The sequence below is a fragment of the Penaeus japonicus genome, unplaced genomic scaffold (genome assembly GCF_977035675.1).
Source record: "Penaeus japonicus unplaced genomic scaffold, GWHDUDI00000001_assembly GWHDUDI00000042, whole genome shotgun sequence".
Classification (NCBI taxonomy): domain Eukaryota; kingdom Metazoa; phylum Arthropoda; class Malacostraca; order Decapoda; family Penaeidae; genus Penaeus; species Penaeus japonicus.
The window spans coordinates 11,795,004-11,812,503 of NW_028234444.1; the positions used below are offsets into that span (position 1 = coordinate 11,795,004).

The 17,500-nt window shown below is 39.7% G+C and overlaps 1 protein-coding gene across 50 annotated transcripts in view; it reads right to left on the minus strand.

Moving 5' to 3' along the window:
• Window positions 1-5,373: 5,373 nt before the first annotated feature.
• tgo (Aryl hydrocarbon receptor nuclear translocator homolog tgo) overlaps window positions 5,374-17,500 on the minus strand; it is a 244,559-nt gene continuing 232,432 nt past the window's right edge. For 21 of the 50 annotated variants that reach the window (XM_043016028.2, XM_086535251.1, XM_043016029.2 and 18 more), the window contains 11 exons: window positions 15,607-15,779; window positions 15,082-15,229; window positions 14,340-14,542; window positions 13,779-13,899; window positions 12,913-13,071; window positions 12,500-12,650; window positions 12,174-12,328; window positions 11,701-11,736; window positions 10,425-10,627; window positions 9,862-9,973; window positions 5,374-9,617 (listed from right to left, as the gene is read on the minus strand). In XM_043016028.2, the coding sequence (XP_042871962.1) occupies window positions 9,406-9,617; window positions 9,862-9,973; window positions 10,425-10,627; window positions 11,701-11,736; window positions 12,174-12,328; window positions 12,500-12,650; window positions 12,913-13,071; window positions 13,779-13,899; window positions 14,340-14,542; window positions 15,082-15,229; window positions 15,607-15,779 (1,673 nt within the window). In that variant the 3' untranslated portion in view covers window positions 5,374-9,405. The remainder of the gene's footprint in view (window positions 9,618-9,861; window positions 9,974-10,424; window positions 10,628-11,700; window positions 11,737-12,173; window positions 12,329-12,499; window positions 12,651-12,912; window positions 13,072-13,778; window positions 13,900-14,339; window positions 14,543-15,081; window positions 15,230-15,606; window positions 15,780-17,500) is intronic. The other 29 variants (XM_086535260.1, XM_086535252.1, XM_086535255.1 and 26 more) reach the window with 3 other exon arrangements.

The window sequence follows — 17,500 nt, forward strand, 5'->3', positions numbered from 1 at the left end:
TGGTTAGAACAATATTTAAAGACCACGGGGGTCCAGGGGCCGAGCCCCATAGGTAGGGGGTTAGATTGGACACATGGTTAGAACAATATTTAAAGACCACGGGGGTCCAGGGGCCGAGCCCCATAGGTAGGGGGTTAGATTGGACACATGGTTAGAACAATATTTAAAGACCACGGGGGTCCAGGGGCCGAGCCCCATAGGTAGGGGGTTAGATTGGACACATGGTTAGAACAATATTTAAAGACCACGGGGGTCCAGGGGCCGAGCCCCATAGGTAGGGGGTTAGATTGGACACATGGTTAGAACAATATTTAAAGACCACGGGGGTCCAGGGGCCGAGCCCCATAGGTAGGGGGTTAGATTGGACACATGGTTAGAACAATATTTAAAGACCACGGGGGTCCAGGGGCCGAGCCCCATAGGTAGGGGGTTAGATTGGACACATGGTTAGAACAATATTTAAAGACCACGGGGGTCCAGGGGCCGAGCCCCATAGGTAGGGGGTTAGATTGGACACATGGTTAGAACAATATTTAAAGACCACGGGGGTCCAGGGGCCGAGCCCCATAGGTAGGGGGTTAGATTGGACACATGGTTAGAACAATATTTAAAGACCACGGGGGTCCAGGGGCCGAGCCCCATAGGTAGGGGGTTAGATTGGACACATGGTTAGAACAATATTTAAAGACCACGGGGGTCCAGGGGCCGAGCCCCATAGGTAGGGGGTTAGATTGGACACATGGTTAGAACAATATTTAAAGACCACGGGGGTCCAGGGGCCGAGCCCCATAGGTAGGGGGTTAGATTGGACACATGGTTAGAACAATATTTAAAGACCACGGGGGTCCAGGGGCCGAGCCCCATAGGTAGGGGGTTAGATTGGACACATGGTTAGAACAATATTTAAAGACCACGGGGGTCCAGGGGCCGAGCCCCATAGGTAGGGGGTTAGATTGGACACATGGTTAGAACAATATTTAAAGACCACGGGGGTCCAGGGGCCGAGCCCCATAGGTAGGGGGTGAGATTGGACACATGGTTAGAACAATATTTAAAGACCACGGGGGTCCAGGGGCCGAGCCCCATAGGTAGGGGGTTAGATTGGACACATGGTTAGAACAATATTTAAAGACCACGGGGGTCCAGGGGCCGAGCCCCATAGGTAGGGGGTTAGATTGGACACATGGTTAGAACAATATTTAAAGACCACGGGGGTCCAGGGGCCGAGCCCCATAGGTAGGGGGTGAGAATGGACACATGGCTAGAACAATATTTAAAGACCACGGGGGTCCAGGGGCCGAGCCCCATAGGTAGGGGGTTAGATTGGACACATGGTTAGAACAATATTTAAAGACCACGGGGGTCCAGGGGCCGAGCCCCATAGGTAGGGGGTTAGATTGGACACATGGTTAGAACAATATTTAAAGACCACGGGGGTCCAGGGGCCGAGCCCCATAGGTAGGGGGTTAGATTGGACACATGGTTAGAACAATATTTAAAGACCACGGGGGTCCAGGGGCCGAGCCCCATAGGTAGGGGGTTAGATTGGACACATGGTTAGAACAATATTTAAAGACCACGGGGGTCCAGGGGCCGAGCCCCATAGGTAGGGGGTTAGATTGGACACATGGTTAGAACAATATTTAAAGACCACGGGGGTCCAGGGGCCGAGCCCCATAGGTAGGGGGTTAGATTGGACACATGGTTAGAACAATATTTAGTGGTGCCTTCTGACTGCAGGGCAATAGGAACGTCTGGAGCTCATGAGTCTCCTCTTGCCGGCCATTTTTCACATCGCAAGACCTTGAGAAGGATAACAGATCAACTTTATTGGCCAGGTATGGGATGTGATGTGCGGGATTTTTGTCGGTCGTGTGAGAAATGGCAACGAATGTCACACAAAGGGAGAGTGAAACCCGTTCCCCTTAAGCCAATGCCTATAATGACGGAGCCTTTTTCTCGTTGCCATAGATATAGTGGGTCCACTAAGTCCTCCCTCTGGGGATGGTCACAAGTATATTCTAACCCTTATAGACTTTGCCACAGGCTTCCCTGAAGCAATTCCCCAAGAGAAATCGACTCGTTACCTGTCGCAGAAGCTTTGTTAGTAATATTTTACTGGGTAGGAATCTCCAGGGTAATTCTCTGACAGAGGCACACAATTCACACAGATCAGTCGTGTGGCTAGTACAGTGTGGTAGCGCGTCGGCCTCGCATCCCCGTGGCCGGCAGATCGTGCCCCGTCCACGCTCGTGAGTTTCCAGTCACCTGGCGATTACTGCTGCGGCCGGGCATCATGGTGGGTAAGGACCAAGCTCAATTCGAGTCAGCACTCGCTGTCATGGGCCGGGGTCGCCATAGAGACCATAGCCAGGGCGTAGCAACTCCAAATATCTAGAGTATCCTTATCCTTCACAATTATTGGGTGAACTTCACAAACTGTTAGGTATCAAACCTCTGTTTACTACTTCATATCAAATATTGGTGTTGAAATTTTTAACTACACTGAAAGCATCACTTTAAAAGTTGTGTGAATATAGCAAGAGATTGGCACCGATATCTCATTCCTACTTTATTCGCCCTCAGAGAAATCCCGAGTGACAACAGGATTTTCTGCCTTCGAACTCCTGTATGGAGGACAAGAGCATCAAAGATGGCGAGCGATCTCCCTTCCAGTATGTGATAGAGCTCAGGGACAAGCTTGAGGAGTGTGCGTAGATAGCGGCTCGCAATGCTGACATCAGCTCCACCAGGGGAGGTCTTATTTTGATGGCAGACCCCAACATCTTTCTTTTGATCCAGGCAGCGAAGTAGTATTGCCAGATACTGCTAATAAACTGATCACTTGTAACATAGATCGTGATGGAGAGGAGGAATCAGGTTAACTATTTGATCAAGGAAAACGGACAACCCGAATTTTATAATGCAAATCTTCAAAAAAAGTATCCTCGAGCTCATGTTTCTCCGGCACAGACAATAAATGAAGTCGACTATCCACACAGCTGTTCACGTGTGCTTACTGTTGCTCAGTCGTGTGTGGAAGATGTAGAAAGTGATACGTTTCCTGTTACACCTGATGGTAGAACAGATTCGCTACAATCTACTGACATTTCAGGTGCGTCAATTTGTTCAGATTTATCTCAAGATCAGCAGAGTGACTTCCATGATCAGATCAGATTTTTCAGATGTATTTTCGGAAACTCCAGGTTGTACATCCCTTGTTGACCATGACATCACTCTCAATACTAATGAGCGCCTGAAGCCTAAGATATATATATATATATATATATATATATATATATATATATATATATATATATATATGTATATATATATAATGTATATGTGTATGTATGTATTTATATCCAATACCCTTTCATTTGAAATCACATTTTGAGGAAATCAACTATATAAGCAAGGAATCATTAGATTATCATCGTTTCCTCACTGTCCCCCCATGATGATGGTACGGAAATCTGATAATTCGTATCAAATGGCTATAGAACTCTTAAGCTGCGTCCACACTTGTTGCATTTACACGTATCGTATCATCGTTGCGTATCACCAGGCGATACGCAACGATGATACGATACGTGTAAATGCAACAAGTGTGGACCCAGCTTTAGCTCTGTTACAGTTTATCATGCTGAACGTGCTTGTAAAATAGATGATGATCTCCATAAGTTTAATAGTGCTGTATATTTCTCCAAGCTAGGCTTACTATCAAATTCACCCTCTGAAAGATCTAAGCCCCTGACAGCATGTCAACACAAAAAGGGTTAATGGAATTTTGAAGACTGCCATTCGGGTTAGTAAGAGCTTAGGCTACCGATGTTAGACTTACGAGGCTCATTCTAATAGGATTACCAAGCTTTTTATTCTGAAAGTATTTTTGTTCATGCTTAAGATTGAAAACTACATCTAGGTAATTGAACGTCTGCGAGGCCACAGCTTTGAGAGTTCGATCCTTAAAATGTAGGTTTAGGTTTAATGAAATTTTATATTTTGATTTTGTGATAAACGAGAAACATCTGAAATTCCAGCTCCCACTACTAAGAAGACACTAAGATCGTTCCTCGGTATGATTTCTTTCTATCGCGTGTTTATTCATCAGACATCCGAATTAACGGCTCCAGTATCAGATCTATTACGGAAGAAAGCACGGGAACCTTTGTTGTGGGCGAGTGGACTGACTGAAGGGTTTGAGAAGTTGAAGTCAGTAGTGTGTCAGTTTCCTGTTCTCAAATTACCTGATTCTATTATCCCATTTATACTTCAAACAGACGCTTCAGATTGTGGACTTGCTGTACTGCTCCAATTCTCCATTCCCGGTGGCTAACGTACGTACAAAATTATTGGATTACAAGTAAAAGTATTATACGATAGAACGGGAGTCTCTGGCTACCTTATTTGGTTTTGAAAGATTTAAACATTACTTAAAGGGAAAATGATTTAATCCCAGAAGTAGATAAGCCACTAGTATGCATGAAAAGAGAAAATAATTTAATCCCAGAAGTTGATCACGAGCCACTAGTGTACATGAACATGGCAAGATGAGCTTTGTGTTTTGCAGTCCTTCAGATTCAGAATAGTTCATGTTGCAGGGACTGATAACGTAGGAGCTGATCTCCTAAGCAGGTCAGGTAAGGATTCATGATGTTAATGGTATATAGCCTAGCTATATACTTGTTGGGGGGCGGTTTGAATTATTTTCAATTACGAGAGCAATTTCTTTTTGTTAAAATGAAATTTCTTCTACAGAAGTATACTGTACGAAGAAAATGCTATACTGATGAGGCCGAGCTGTCCTAAAACTTGGTCGACTCGTCCGGCTTACAGGTGAAAAGGGGGCGTGGCGGCAGAATGCTCTTGAACACCTGTCAAGACACACCCTACTGCAGCTGAGGGCCGCGTTACGGGCGTGGTGTCTTTTCTTCAACAGTAAATATGGTGAGATCGATGAGAATTTCACAGGATTTATTTATTTTTTTTTTTTTGTTCTGGTGAAAAAGTTCCTATCGGCAATCTTATTTCTGGCTAGGAATTCCGACATTGTTAGAAGTTCCGGTGGTGTTTTAACTTACAGCGCTGTTAGAAACGAACCGGCCTTGCTTCTCATGGAATCTTTTTTTTAATTGCATGTGACATTTTCGATTTTTTGATGGCTCATATTTTATTTGTTTCTTTTGCTGATAAAAGGGTTAATTTTGCTTAACTATGTCTAATACAATTGTTACATGATAGATATCTGAGTTGAAATAAATCAATTATGTTCACCTGTGTTTATCTCAAAACCCCAAGAACTGAAGACATCCTTCGATTCATAAAGAACGTGATTATTCACAAAAAGGTAAGAAAAGAAAAAAAAAACACTGCGGACATAAGTTTATTTATACGTCAGTAATTTACATACTTAAAGTCCGATAAGTGTAAGTTTATTAGAAGTAGTACTAGATAATGAGTAGACACACAGGACAGTCATTTCAGCGAATTCACCTGCGCTCCATCTGCAAATACAGTTCCTTTACATAAGCTATGTTAACAGAGGGTAGCATACACTAATACTGCTAGGTCTATGTACTTAAATAATTGTTCTAAAAAACATTGCACTCATACTTATATAAAAATGGTACTGAAGACAGCGATTTACATACGAAGAACAGGTGAATTCCTAACCTGTGACTATGTTAGCCCAAACCTGGACTGTTGGCCGATTTTATGTGAGATAAGAGCCCCTTCCCCACACAAGGGACTTAACATACGAACTTTGATTGCAGTTTTCTTTTATCAGTACATTATTATTTTTTAACTTATGTAAAAATGATTACATATTTAATGGTAACTTGTGCTGGACACCTACAAAGCTTCCACAACCAACCTCCATCCATGACAGTGGAAGCAATTGTAATAAAATCTCTATTCCTGCAACTACCATACAGATCTATCCTTTTTAAAGCTACTGATTTCCATAATAAATACACGCAGTGGCAACTGGTAATAAAATATCTAAAAATAAATAGTTTAAAAAGAGTGGTGATCATCAGGACCAACTAGCGCAGAGGGGCGAGAATGAGCAACCCTGACCGCCAACCAGTCCTCGGGGAAAGTATGCTAGACAGCCAGCTGTAATTGAGCATCCCGTCGGGTCCTGCCAACATAGTCAAGGTTCGTAACACTGAAAACGTTTCTTCTTTTATTTTATACAGAAGTATAAACAATAGAATGAAAAATTAATTAATTAGTGAAAGGTCTGTGATGTTTCAACATCTTACAAATGCATATAAAAAATTATGTTTTACTGTGTGTTACATAGTGATTCAAAATAATTCTTAGGTCTGTAATCAAACCAATTCACCACACTGGTTTACAGAATACAATGATGAACATTACTGATACACACCCAGGCATCAATGTAGTTTGTAAACAAGCATCTCTCGTTTGGTATTTCGGAGCAGACAAGAATACAATTTTAATCTCACCGGACTTTGTAATGAAACGTCAGCCTTTGCGGCTACACATGAAGCCCACACACATTTCCCCAGTTAAGAAGACTTAACGTACAAAGGGGACAAGAAAATAAGATCTTGTATTGGGCTACAGCTTTTCTGTTTTGTTTTTTTTCCCCAGTTCATACAAACTGGCTAGGATTACTTGAAGTATTTCTAGTTGTATTTTGAAGTGGATTACGATTGTACAAAAATGAATTAATTAGTAAATCAATTGATTATTGTGACAAAAAAGTTAGCCACGACCACTTGCATGGCATGGCGTTGCAGCAAATATTGCACTGGCAGAGCTCCATGGTGAGTGGACCAATGGCTGGCTCCTTGGGCTCCGCACACAGGACCCACAACACAGTCTTCCCTTATATTAATATGGCCACTGACAAAGCTATTCCAACTTGTGCCTCGTTTCCTGATGCACAAATCATGGCTTAAAAACATAATTAAATACCTTGATTAATACACACACTACATCTTCCATGCTGCGCTCATATGACCAGCAACACACTTTTTGTTTTGGTTCCTTGTTTTTCGTTCACATTCTTCCACTGTTCCTTGATTTACGTCACTGGGTGAACGTCATTGTACATCCATACCAGTCCCATATTAACAATTTGGTTAGTTATCAGTAAAAGTACAATAAAATAAATGGTCTTCACACTTGCATACAGTACTGGTTTGTATTTACAGGTATGACTCCCTTATATATATAAACCTTCAGTTGTACACAAGTAAATCTTTCAAAGCATACACAATCATGCTTGATATTACATACACACAACAAAGACCCAAAATTGCAGATATCTGCAGATCCGTCTTTATTCTTCTACAACTACAGACTTGAGGGATACTGTCAAACCTTGTTTTTTACATAAAAAAAAAGTATTATCCAAAATTTCCACTAATTCTTGAGAAGTTGGACTGCTGTCCAATTTTACCTAGTCCTGTATTCAACAAGGTTATACTCAAGGCTTGCAGCCTGTTGGCACAAAACCCATGGAGACATGGCACACATCTCTCTATCACCACCCTAAAATTACAATAGAGGAATGCTTATAATGTATTTTCAACACTATCTGGCTAAAAAATCAGCTAGCTACACTTGATTTCTGCAGATATCAAAAGAAAAACTAAAGAAAAAAAAATGTATCAAGTCTCAGTCCATGGGCCATTTTGTACCAAGCCATAAGCCCATTTCTCCCTCTAGCCACGAATGATATGTCCAAAATTAAATAGATATTGGTGACAATGCACCAGCCGTGCAAAACTTGCTCTCAGAGCTCTGAGATACCTTGTACTGACATCATAAGAAGACAAAATATATATTACACAGTCATTGTACAAACTGAGCTACTATATCCATAGCATCAAAGCTCCAATAAACAGAAAAAAACAAAACAACTGCATAATGGTTATTCAACCTTCAAAGTAGTAAGACAGACAAATTTACAATCACAAAATCTACCTAAAAGGAGCATAATATTAGACACCTGAACTACAAATATGAAAAGACCATCTATGTTCCTGTTCACCATTCTTGTAATGAGGAAGAATGTTAGTGCCCTAAACCCCAAGTTCAACAAAACAGTATATCTAAGGAGTAACAATTAGTGAAAGACCCTGACCACCCTACCTGCAATGAACTCGCCCCCACATGACCCTGTTCGCACCTGCCGGTCAACCTCGGCAACAAGGTCGTCGCAGATTTATTTTAAAAAAGAGAAAGAAAGAGATCCAACAGTGTATGTTCCTCTCAACCTTCAGGAACAGGAAATGAAGTTTTTGCAGTAACTTGAAGCCTGGAAGACCCTGTGCGGTGGCAGACGAGGATTGACAAATGAAGAGTGTGCTTTGCTGCTCTGATTACTGAGGATGTCGCTTAGTTTGCGTGGGGGTGAAAAGTGAAATAAAATTAATACATGCACATTGCATCCATGGCAAAGGAATCTCTTCAAATCTCCAATGATGGGCTCACAGAAGCAAACATAAAAAAATATTGAGACACTCACATTTTCTTCATTCCTGGACATGTGCTTGAAGGCTAACTCCTCTAAATTGTGCATAAATATACAGTGTAGAGAAAATCCCTAAGTTATGATAAAGTACAGCTTGGAAAAATAATTCAATCATCATCTCCCTTTCAGGGACCATAAAAGTATAATACCTATACACGGACGAAACACTTTGATTACCAGCAGAAATAAAAGTGGAAAAAAAAGGGGGAAAAAAAAAACTCATTGCCTAAATGCAATTTGATTATTACTACAACACATGGAATATATTCCAAAGGTTGCACTATAGAAGGTAATACTGTCTATGCAAATAAATGCTGGTTTTAAAACTGATACACTACAAATTTCACTGCATGTATCAAAGAAAACTTTTCAGTAAGTGCAAATGCATAACAAAAAAATAAAACCATTATAATAATAGCATAAAAAAAATAATTACATTTTAAAAGATGCAATAATAATGGTTTACCCATTGCGACAGATGATTACCTGTCGTCATAACATATGCATAGGCCAAACACATTTGCTCTTTCTCATACATCCTGCCTGTACAGAACGTCAGGCAATGTCCCAATTGACAGCAACTAATCTGGAAGCTACTTTGTTAGGGGAGTTCCAGTATCCAGTATTATTTGAACTTTCCACTAAATAAACAATTCTGACGTCATACCTTCGCGAAGTAGAAAGAGGCCTACCTACAAAAAATATGTGGGAATTACCGAATCTGATCAGACTGTCGTTGAGGCACTTGTTGAGACATAAAAATGAACAATGTTGTAGTGGTTGGATACCAAGACTCTCCCTTACGAATTCACCTCACGAGTAGCAACGGCAGTTGTCGCACTCGCACTTGAGTCTTTTGTGAGGGGCAACACTACACTCTGGGATCCTCATTCAAAGTTTGTATTGAACATGTTTCCTAGGTCATCAAAGCTCGTGGCTCCAGACTGGTCGAGGATTTGCAGCATGTCAGTGAGCTCTGGCTGGGTGCCAGGAGCCCCACTGCCAGGGTGGTGGCCTGAGGCAGTGCCTGGGTGGCCTGAACTGGTGGACGGGCCAGCACTCGTCCCCTCGGCACCTATGCTGGGGTACTGCCACATTCCTGAAAGACAACCAAAGTAGCCTTTAACCGAGGCATCATAAAAAGAAAAATAATATATATATATGAACTCATATTGCTTGTCCTAAACAACATTATGTCAAATAAACCATTCTTAATAGTAACATCAAGTAAATATTTAAATAAAAAATGAAACAAGTGAAAAATTAATAAATCAACTCATCGCATCCTATGAGCCCCTCATAATAGGCTCAGTGTAAACAGCACCACCTTAAGGAGTACCCACCTGAGGAGCCAGCAGCTGGAGTGTATGACGGCAGGGAACGGGGAGTGTACGAGGGGGTGGAGGGGGAGCGGGACGGGCTCATGTTGCTGTTGTAGGGGTACCCGTCACCACTCTGAAATACACAAGGGAGAATTCAGTAAATGCTAGAAGTAGCACATCTCTTTTCCCTTTTTTTCTTGTATACATTGAAAACTGGGATGGAGATTTTGTATCTTGAGAGATGTTTTTTAAACGTGAAAAAATATATAGATACCTTTCTATTTGTGTATCAAGCGCTTTAAAATTTTTAAGTTCATGTGACCCTTAATGTACAAAGAGAAATACTTTACTGCTTACTGAAAAAAATCATCAATACTTTATCACAATAAAATAAAATCTTAATATATCTAAATCTATATGCATATGGTAAATTTTCAAACCAGAACTGCTTTTAGTCAAGTTTTTATATCCGGAGGAATAAGGCAAAAGTAATAATCTAAAACAAAACACATCTGCATGCCCATACACATGCACACGCACATATATATATAAATGAAGAACACAACACAACACAAAATGACTACCTGTCTGATGTGTGGATTTGACCAAGCAGTTGCCTGTGCTGTAGATGGAGGCGAGGACGACTTTGTGTTGCGTGGAAGGCTGGAGGAGGACTGGGAGGTGAGTGGTGTGGCCTGAGGAGTGCTCGGGGAGTAGCCGGCCAAGGGTGAGGCCCCAGCCTCGTAACCACTGTACACACCCTGGGTGCTACTAGGTCTCCCAGAACCTGGTGTTGAAGAGGATGAGAAAAGGGGGGAAATGTTATTTGAGCTGATGCAAAAACGTATATAAAGACTGAGGTTCCTATTAGGACATAAGATGAAAAATAACAAAGCATTCATGAGAAAAACAAATGATTAAAAACTGCTAGGATTATTATTATTATTATCAGCCTTAAAAACGTGACTACATAAAGATAATTTTCAGTTTATGAAACTTTTGGAAAACTTTATTACTTGAGAAGTTTAAAAAATCAATAATGAATTAAAAAAAGAAAACAAACAATCATTTAAATAATTCGTATAAAGAGGAGATTCAATATGAATTATTCAAACCCTTACAAGTACACTATCATAAATGTCCTTATAAAAGTAAGTGCCAATTGGTATACAGGAAATCTTCACTACAAAATTAAATAAATCACCAAAAACAAACAGAACAAAAATACAGACAAATCATAATAATCTCATCTACCAGGGTGAGCAAGTCAGTGAGAGGGAGAGGAGGGGGAAGAAAGGGGTGAGATGGAGGAAGGGAGGAGGAGGAGGAGGAGGAGGAGGAGGAGGAGGAGGAGAGAGAGAGAGAGAGAGAGAGAGAGAGAGAGAGAGAGAGAGAGAGAGAGAGAGAGAGAGAGAGAGAGAGAGAGAGAGAGAGAGAGAGAGAGAGAGGGAGGGGAGAGAGAGAGAGAGAGAGAGAGGGGGGGGGGGTGCAAAAAGCAGAGGGGGAGAAAGGAAGAGAGGGAATAGGAGGAGAGAAAGTAAGTGTATGTGAATAGAAATAGGTATGTGAATAATGTCAGAGTAAGAAAGACAGAAACAGCATGTAAACAGAAACCTTTATCAAAACAGCTTGGCATCTACAGGTTCCTTAAAATAGAGTGCTATGTTTTTTCCGGTGAAGAAGCTTTACATCTAATAGAATTACACAACTATGAAACTTGGCTGACATGAGAGTGAGTCTCTATATCATCTCTTGTTGATTAAAAGCTCTACAAGTGTTTGATTCTTTTTCTTCAACATAAATATCTTTTTTTTATGGATATATATATATATATATTGTGATATACAGACTTCAACATACTTATTTGGTAGGTTCCCTCATCAGGAAGATCAGTGCCTGAAGATGAACGGGTTAAGTTTTAATCTTCAGCTCGCATGATTTGGGCCCCAGTTCTTGGGACGTCCATTAGACACAAAATATATAGCTTTTGATGTTTCACACAAAAAAATATCCTATTCTATGACTAAAAAAAAGCAATGTTTGGTATTTTTTGTTATCTTTTGGAATATGTGTTGAAAATAAAAGGGATGAGTCCACAAAAAGATGATGAGGAAGTAGAAAAATAAAAAGGCTGACATTCTCCAGATGACTTGTTCTAAATTACCATTTGACTATTTACCCGAACTCTATCACACACCAAAACCAACACCTTTAACCATCCCCGACACAAATACTTAAAAAATCAGACAACACCTAGGTTAAGAAGCCAATGAAAAAAGGACATCCAAAAAGACCAATTTTCTCATCTTTACACGGAATAAGCAAAAACGTACTGTGAATGTGTGACTGGACCATGTGCGGGTACAGTTCTCTCTGCCGCTGTAAGGAGTACTCCAAGCCTGGCTGGTGAGTGCCGTACTGGCTGCTGACCGAACTGACTTCCTGGTGCTCTGTGTTGGCACTCATTTCGCCACCTCCTTGGACAGTTCTGAAGAGGGATAAAAGAGGTTAGAGATGTTTCTATTTACTAGTACTTGAAACTACTGCTTGTAAGCAACTAATTCAATCAATGTTCTTTATTTTCTCAACCTGATTCATTGAAAATAGTCCACAGTTCTTCAATCCTGTGAATATAAAAAAAGGAATCAGTATCACTTACTTTGCTGCATTATTTGTACACACAATGTACTCAATGTCATCTGTGTATGGGTTGAGGAATGCGAAGGCAGCGGTCCTCAGCCACACCCACTCTCGGTTCTTTCCACGGAAGCGGTACATGACTGACATCACTTGACCCTTCAGTTTTAATACTGCAAGAAAATATCATATGTATTTAGAGAATCACCTACAACCAGTCCCAAAATAATAAACAAGAACAACATGAAAATCAATATTAATCACTTGCAACAAATGCTGCCAAGTTAAAAGTCCTTTGTACCCTATCTATAAACAAGAAAAGAAATAGAACACATAACCCCTACCCCCCTATTCCTATATACAGAACAATGTTTTTTTTCTTTTTCTTGACCATTAACTCTTGCTTTGAGCTCATCCACTCATTTCTGTGCTCACCCTGATCGAAGCTCTCCTTCATGTGCGTTTGATCCTCCGGGTGGAAGAAGTCGAAGCATGGCTTGGCTAACAACTCTTGTGGGGAGTAACCCAGGACCGTCATAACCCGCTGGTCGACGAAGGTGAACTTGCCGTCCATTGCGTGACGAGAAATGAACTCTGTGGCAAAGAAAGAGAAAAACATATAAATTGATAAACAAGAACTTAGACAAGTCTTACAAGTCTTGCAAGCACAGTGTTATATACACTTTCGTCTACACGAAATGATGATTATATAAAGGACCAGAATGAGAATTTAGACTGCCTTGCTAATTTTCCAATTGAAATACAACATAATGATGCTTTGCACTCATCCTGTCTTTCAATGCATATGAATACCAAAAAACCTTATTTCCTTTCTTCCCCAAAGTGAATAATCCCTTCTTATGGAAGTGTAATTCTTTTACAGAGTCTATTGATATGGATAATAAGACACTATATAGTATAAACCCATTTCCACTTCCTTTTACAAGACCTTCAAATTACGAAAAAATGTAATAGCCAAGGATGAAGTGACGTTCAATAAAGAGTAAAATAAAAATAAGTCCATGCAACCCTTTTTATTCTCAATGAGACAATATAATTATTAAGTTTTGAAAAACAATGATTTGGAAAAGACTCCAGATATTAAAAATCAATATAATAAAAAATGTAAGAGCTTTAATTCATCAACTTAAACAAAAATTCTGAAATACACAATAACTTAATCCTCTATAGGAGACTACAAGTATATAAAGCAATCCAAATTTCATTTTATCCCCATTTGTGACCTTATTCCATACAAATCCATGAATTAACTTGTCACCCTTTACAAACAGATGACTAACCATTTTGCGAGTTTGAGCCCATGAGATCTGAGGTGTTTGGTGCCGAGGTAACCTGCAGACGGCCAATGGCAACAAGGCAGCAGTGGGAGGATCCATGAGCCTCCTCTTCAGCTCGGTCCATCTGTGGGAGTCAGAGTTATGTGCATTTATTCTGTCAATAATCAAATAAATCATTTTCTTTAACTTCCTAACTTTACCAAATGTGGTGTTTACTTTTACATTCAAAATGGCTGGATTCTTCATAAAATCAAGACTTGTGGGAATAATGGAGAATCCGAGTCTACATTATGATGGAAATAATCATTCTACTGAAAGACATTTGAATCACCTCTTAATTCCTTACAAATATCAATAAATATGCTTTAACACAGTAATGAGAAATATATCATCATTTTACAGTTATGTTTTTTTAGTTGCATTTCTTCCTCACATGTTTAATGCTTGGGAAAAAAAAGAGAAAATTATAGTAAAATAAAGGTATCTATTCTATCATAACAGTCAAGAAAGAAAAAATTTCCAAACTGTCTGTCTAAAAACTACTGCAAGATTTAGCCCCTGTACCTGCACGCCTGTTGGAGGCCAGTTCTTGATGTACCCTGTGCAATGGACTACAGCATAATTGTGTCCATCGGTTGCAGGGCCTAAGGAATTTCTCTGACGCAGCCGGTTTAGGTGGCCAGAGTTCATGTTCTCCGGGGTAACTGCTCCAACTTTCATGCGACAGATGAAGCCACGTCTGGAGCCCATGCACAGTCTCATTGATGCTGTAGAAGAGGATGGATATTAAAATCAGCTTCCTGACTGATGACACATGTTCTATGAGCAATCAATGGTCTTCACACTACTTTTGTCTAAAATAATACCAGTCAAACTTGTCAACAACCACACTCCTTCATTTGTTCCCAAAGTAACCCTTAGGCAGAACTGAATACTCCATGAAAAAAAGTTTATTGAAAATTTTGTTTGAAAATCCATCACAAATATGATACTGACAGAGTCAAATACTAAAATTCAAGCAGCTCTCTCACAAGGTTCTAGGCCCTTGTTAGAAAGCCATGACATCAACAAATCTCAATAATTTCTTCACTTGGCAATATAATAATGTTGCTATTCAAGCTTGTAATGTCTAAACATATATACCATCATTAAAAGACAGCAGTAATAGTCACCCTGTAGTAAAGTATACATACTGGAATGACATTAAATGGTCTAATGATACTTATCTGTCTATATCTTGATCTAGTTCTACCTGCAAAGCCTTAATCCCAATTGATATCAAGTTCTCAATCACACATATACTTACACTGATGGCCTTCTTTCTTGACAGTTCCAGTTTTGAGATCGAGAATACGTCCCTGGTTGGCTGGCTCTTGGGTACTCAACTGCTCTCTTACTTTTTCCACGTCTTCTGGGTGTACGTGTTCATAGACGCTTGATCCAAACCAATCACTCTGCAAAGGGGGATATTATCAGAACTCTCTTCTAAAATTATATAGTCTAATATCACATGTACATAAAACTCAATTGTTACAGTCTCTTTACTAAAGCCACAAAGCCCTCCCTTGAAGGGTACAGGGACAAGTTAACATAGCAAAAAATATCAAAGTAGCATAAAAGGTAATATATTGAAACTATCACAGGTCTCCCTAATAAAAATAATCATGATATATCATAATTATAGCATCAAGCCAAAAAACACACACAAACTAATCATCTATTTTTCCTAATTTAGCCTCAGAATAGCACATACTATTGATGTTACACTTCCATACTGATAAACAACCCATTTCCTCATCTTAAAAAAAACAGAAAGGAAAACATAACTCACCTGTGGCTGGTTGAGGACTGGAGTGACAGAGTCCGAGGCATAGATAATCCGACCCGTGTCACAGGCTACGACGAAGAGGAAGCCGTCCGCAGCTTCCAGGATTAAATGCTTCAGCTCTTGGTCAGTGAGGAATGATGGTTTGTAGGTTCCATCTGCATTGGTATTTCCTGTTCCTGAGGAGAATTTTTTTCCCTTTATTAAAAGTGTTACTAGATGAGTTTGTCTTCTTCTTTAACAATATTAAGCAAAATTATATGAAAATGCTGGACAAGTAGAGAAGGAGGAATCACATCATCTGGAAAGTGAGAGGACTTCCTCATTAAATTTTCTATTTATGTACCCAAAGGATACTTAGAGAAATCAATTTTAGAATGGAGGAGGATGCTTGTAAATTTATGAAAAAAGCTATTAATATTTTTCTTTTTCTTTTTTTCTATAATCCCTTTTTAATCTATGAAGCTAAGAAGATAGAAGTTAATAGTAAACAACATAAAAGGGAGAAGTGAGACATACTTCATGGTAACAATTAACATGTTCACTTGAATTATATTGCTTTTAAGTGGTGCCTGTATACTTTAACCTTACAGAAATATTAAGGGAAAAAAAATCTTTGTGAGGCATGAGTACGTGCACTCAAGTCAGCAAAACATGCACATTAGTCAATGGTAAAGTCTGTGACATGATATGATTCTACTGAACATGACCAAGCTACAGTACTGGCTCCACTACCTCAGTAAGTGGATGATGTTGTTACTGACTCGGTAGTTGTACTAGGAGGCCAGGGAAACGGAAGTAGAAATGGAATCCAAGGGGAAGGGGAATAAGGAGGTGGGGTTACTGGGAGGAAAGGCAACAGGGGGATATAGGAGAGTTTGGGAGGGGGAGGGGGGGAGGGGGGCAGAATTTAAGAATGCAGAGGAAAAGGGTACCAAGAAAAAAAGGTGGGACAGGAGTGAACAAAGAGAGAGAGAGGGATTCAAAGTCAAGGATTTTCAAAGTCACACATATATATTACCAACCATACCTTACCTTCCTCCAGAAGGGCTTGTTTGATGCATATTTGCAAGTGTGGAACTTTTGCAAGCCATCAAACAAGCCCTCCTTTGCATTGTATAAGAAAAAGAATCTAACTTTTTCACAAATGAATAAAAATATCACTACTAAATCACAGCAGAGGGAAAAAAAAGAAAAAAAAAACTATGTGTAAATTTTGCTATCCATCACAGCATGCACAAGCAGGTATTTCTTAATTAGCATAGCTCATTTTGTCTCTTTAATTAGAAAGATAATGGCAACCTGCAGTCAGTCAAGGAGTTGAATAAGAGATTTCTTGAAAATTTGAATGCAGTATAAATTTTGGAATTGTGAGATCTTAAAACAAAATTACAATATAAATGTATTATGAACTTTCTAGATAAACCATTGATCTACCTACTTATTTTTTTGTTGGAGGATGACAGAAAATAAAAGAGAATAGCAACAATATTCAAGTAGGTAAAAGTTTCTCAATTTTCTTTCTTCTTAAGGCCATACTTTTGAAGTAGCCATTAGGTCCTTTTTCAATGGGGAATACGTGCATCAATCAACTTTACGGTTGCACTGTATCATGATGATCAGTTAACTTTTAAAATACAGGGACTAAATTTCTTAAAGATCTATATCTTCTGAAAGAAAAGAAAGAAAGAGTGAGAGATCAGAAGAGAAGAGAAGAATGAGAAAAGAAAGAGAGAGAGAGAGAGAGAGAGAGAGAGAGAGAGAGAGAGAGAGAGAGAGAGAGAGAGAGAGAGAGAGAGAGAGAGAGAGAGAGAGAGAAGAGAGAGAGAGAGAAGAGAGAGAGAGAGAAGAGAGAGAGAGAGAGAGAGAGAGAGAGGGCGAGAGGAGAGAGAGAGAGAGA